We start from the raw sequence: 2,828 nt of genomic DNA on the forward strand, positions 1-2,828 counted from the left end.
GTATTTGGGTGGATTCATAGCCTACACATTAGAGCACATCCATTACACAACAGCCAGGGAACGGGGTGTGCTGTGCTATTGAACAGATTGAAAACCAAGATCTTCTTTTTTGTTGCATCACAAAAACAGTGGTGCACCTCATTTCATGAATCCTTGGGTAGATTGAGTAAGAAGTAATTAGAGGCTTTTAGTTTGTATGGCTTGCTATCTGCTCTGTTGCACATGAAGGCAGGGAAGTTATAATTAGAAACTAGCCAGCAACACCAAAGGGTTAGGTGGCAAACACTCGCCAGGACACACATACTTTGTTATTACCCCTTTGCAGTTATCATTTCATACACATCCTGTCCTGTTTTTCATCGTAGGTCTGATGACATAGCTCTGATGGACCATCATCTCCTTCCTATAGCAGGATGTGGCCTGTTGAGGCTCCTGACTCAGGAAAGTGTGTTGTTTGTTGTAAGAATGTTTTCTGTGAGTGTGTGTTTGCACATATCCCAGCAATTGTGTGTAATGGGTTTGAGAAACAAATCTGGGCCAAACATTTTAACCATCCACTCAACCTCAACTGGTGCTTTGTGAATACTGGGCTATGAGTTTTAAACCACCAAGTGATTGTTCAAATAACTCTTGCTTTCCAAAAGGGGAAAATTGTTGTTTTAGAAGAAATGTTACCCACTGGTAACAACCGTTAAGTGAATATTTGGACTAAATGGTTTGGACCCTAACAGCTGCGGGAAAATGTATGATTGAAACATTTTTTTGTGAAACCTCTGTGAAACAATTCACCACAACACTTTTCTTTTCTTTTCTTGTAACACAGTAGATCACAAAAACTATTAACAAAAAATGATTTCCAGAACAAAAGAGTAAGGTTATCGAATGTTGTTTAATAAAACAAATATATTCAAATTTTATATAACATTTTCTTATAAAACAATATATATAACAGATTTACAATGCATGCAGCACCATGTTATTACAATACTGGTGTTGACAGAATTCAAAAGTGCCACCTTCAGAATAATATTTACAATACAGTAATTTACTGCAATAACTCAGGCTTGAAGTTCCATAAAAAGAGAAACAAAACAGCTCTGCCATTACCGACGACATGAATCGATCTTCCCAAGACTTTTGAAATGTCACTTCCTAACTTCCGACTCCTCATCTGTTAATCGGGAATTGGATCAGTTTGTCTTGCACTGTTGCATCCCTCTGGGTGTATCACTTTACCAGGAATCATGTCCATCCTTCCGGGTGCTGTTTGTGTCAGCAACTTTGGCAGGAAAGAAAGTCTTAGGTGTTGGGTGTCTACCTGTTTTTGTGTCAGCATCCCTGGTGGATGGAAGGCTGAAAACTGTATGTCAGTGTCTATGACTGATTTGTGGGTTTGCAGGATGTGTGTATCTGTGCATGTGTGTTTTTCTGTCACTGTGTGTGTCCACGATTTAGTGTCAGCGTCTCTGACAGGTGTGTAGGTTCCGGGCTGTCCTGCTGACAGCGTGTTCTCGCTCTCCTTTCTCTGGTCGGCAGGCTAGACCGTCTCCGCAGTCACAGCGCTGGAACAGCTCCAAACCATGGGTGCCTTTCCTGCGGTGGCGCGTACACACCTGGCCCTCCGTGAGCACAGGCTTACAGATGCGAGACCAGAAGTGTCTGGCACAGCACAGTCCCTCAGAGCAGTCTGCAGATCTCAGACAATTATCCCCCTCCTGGCCTGGAGAAATAGGATTGAGAGAGAGAGATTACAATTTGTTGCATGAAAGAAAATGTACAGAAAATGCTTGTGCTATTACTGAACTGAACCTGATAAAGTTTGAATAATCTTAACTCACCTTTCGTAGAAATAGGCTGATTGCTGTGTGCAGTGGAAGGCTTTTTGGCATGATGCTCCATGGTGTTGTTGTGTTTGTGCCAGCCTGTAATGATGGATGCATCTGCACCATCTATGTCATTTGCCTGGCAAACACCTAGAATTGTCAAAAGAAGGAAATGCATTTAGGGTTTATATTTGGCACTACAACACATTTGGATACATGGAAATCAGCAATGCATATATGCAAACATATTTATCTTATTTCAATATGACTACAGGAAAACTATTCAGTTATCAGAATATCATTAACAGCTTGGTCAATCTTAAATAACAGCATTTTCTTTCAGGTATGATGCGGACGCTCACCATTGCTGCAGCGGTTTCCTGCGCAACACATGGAGTCCCGTGCGCAACGCTTCCGGCTCTTACGGCAGGGAAGACAGGCGCCTCGGGCGTCGTTACAAAATTCATCACCTTCACAGTCTTCATCATCTGTGCAAACAGCTGACTGCTATAGTTTGATAAAAACAAATGAAGCGTGTCATTAAGGAAAGAGAAATCACACAAAACTTAAATAAACGCGACTTTTGCCTTGGCGCAGAGAATGCCTTTTACGCACGGGAATGTAATTACCTGCAAGGTGTCCGCGGGTAATTTGTGTCCAAAGCTTCCAGGGGGAGAGGTCCGGGGACTGGGGCTTACAGTGTCTGCGCCTTTACCCCCCGAAGCACCGGGCAGGTTTTTAATTGCATTGGAGTTTACCAGGACTGTTCCCGTGTAAACGTCCCCAAGGTATCCAAAAAGCGTGAGATACACTGCCAAGAAGCGATTTGCTGGTATCTGCATGATTCTTGCGTTTATTCTCCTGTGTTGCAAACACACGGAAAAAGAAACTAAATTATTTTTTTGTAAAATAAAAAGTGGCAAAGTCCAAAACGATCTCGAATCCGGAATCCCAAAGTTTCCAGAGAGTTTTACAGGATGCTTTCGAAGCCTACTGACTCACAGT

At 42.4% G+C, this 2,828-nt stretch overlaps 1 protein-coding gene across 1 annotated transcript; it reads right to left on the bottom strand.

The window, feature by feature from the left end:
* Positions 1-870: 870 nt before the first annotated feature.
* Positions 871-2,828, bottom strand: LOC134858411 (dickkopf-related protein 1-like). The gene is made up of 4 exons (XM_063874274.1): positions 2,453-2,828; positions 2,186-2,330; positions 1,839-1,973; positions 871-1,720 (listed from the first exon to the last, which is right to left on the bottom strand). The coding sequence occupies exons 1-4, from the start codon at positions 2,663-2,665 to the stop codon at positions 1,458-1,460; spliced, it is 756 nt and encodes a 251-aa protein (XP_063730344.1). The 5' UTR covers positions 2,666-2,828; the 3' UTR covers positions 871-1,457.

The sequence above is a fragment of the Eleginops maclovinus genome, chromosome 22 (genome assembly GCF_036324505.1).
Source record: "Eleginops maclovinus isolate JMC-PN-2008 ecotype Puerto Natales chromosome 22, JC_Emac_rtc_rv5, whole genome shotgun sequence".
Classification (NCBI taxonomy): domain Eukaryota; kingdom Metazoa; phylum Chordata; class Actinopteri; order Perciformes; family Eleginopidae; genus Eleginops; species Eleginops maclovinus.

Excerpts from the sequence above, each read along its gene's own strand:
- LOC134858411 (XM_063874274.1), bottom strand. The coding sequence starts at position 2,665 with ATGCAGATACCAGCAAATCGCTTCTTGGCAGTGTATCTCACGCTTTTT. Across the intron at positions 1,974-2,185 it reads AGGAAACCGCTGCAGCAATG|GTGTTTGCCAGGCAAATGAC; the intron begins GTGAGCGTCCGC and ends TGACAATTCTAG. Across the intron at positions 1,721-1,838 it reads TCAGCCTATTTCTACGAAAG|GCCAGGAGGGGGATAATTGT; the intron begins GTGAGTTAAGAT and ends CTATTTCTCCAG.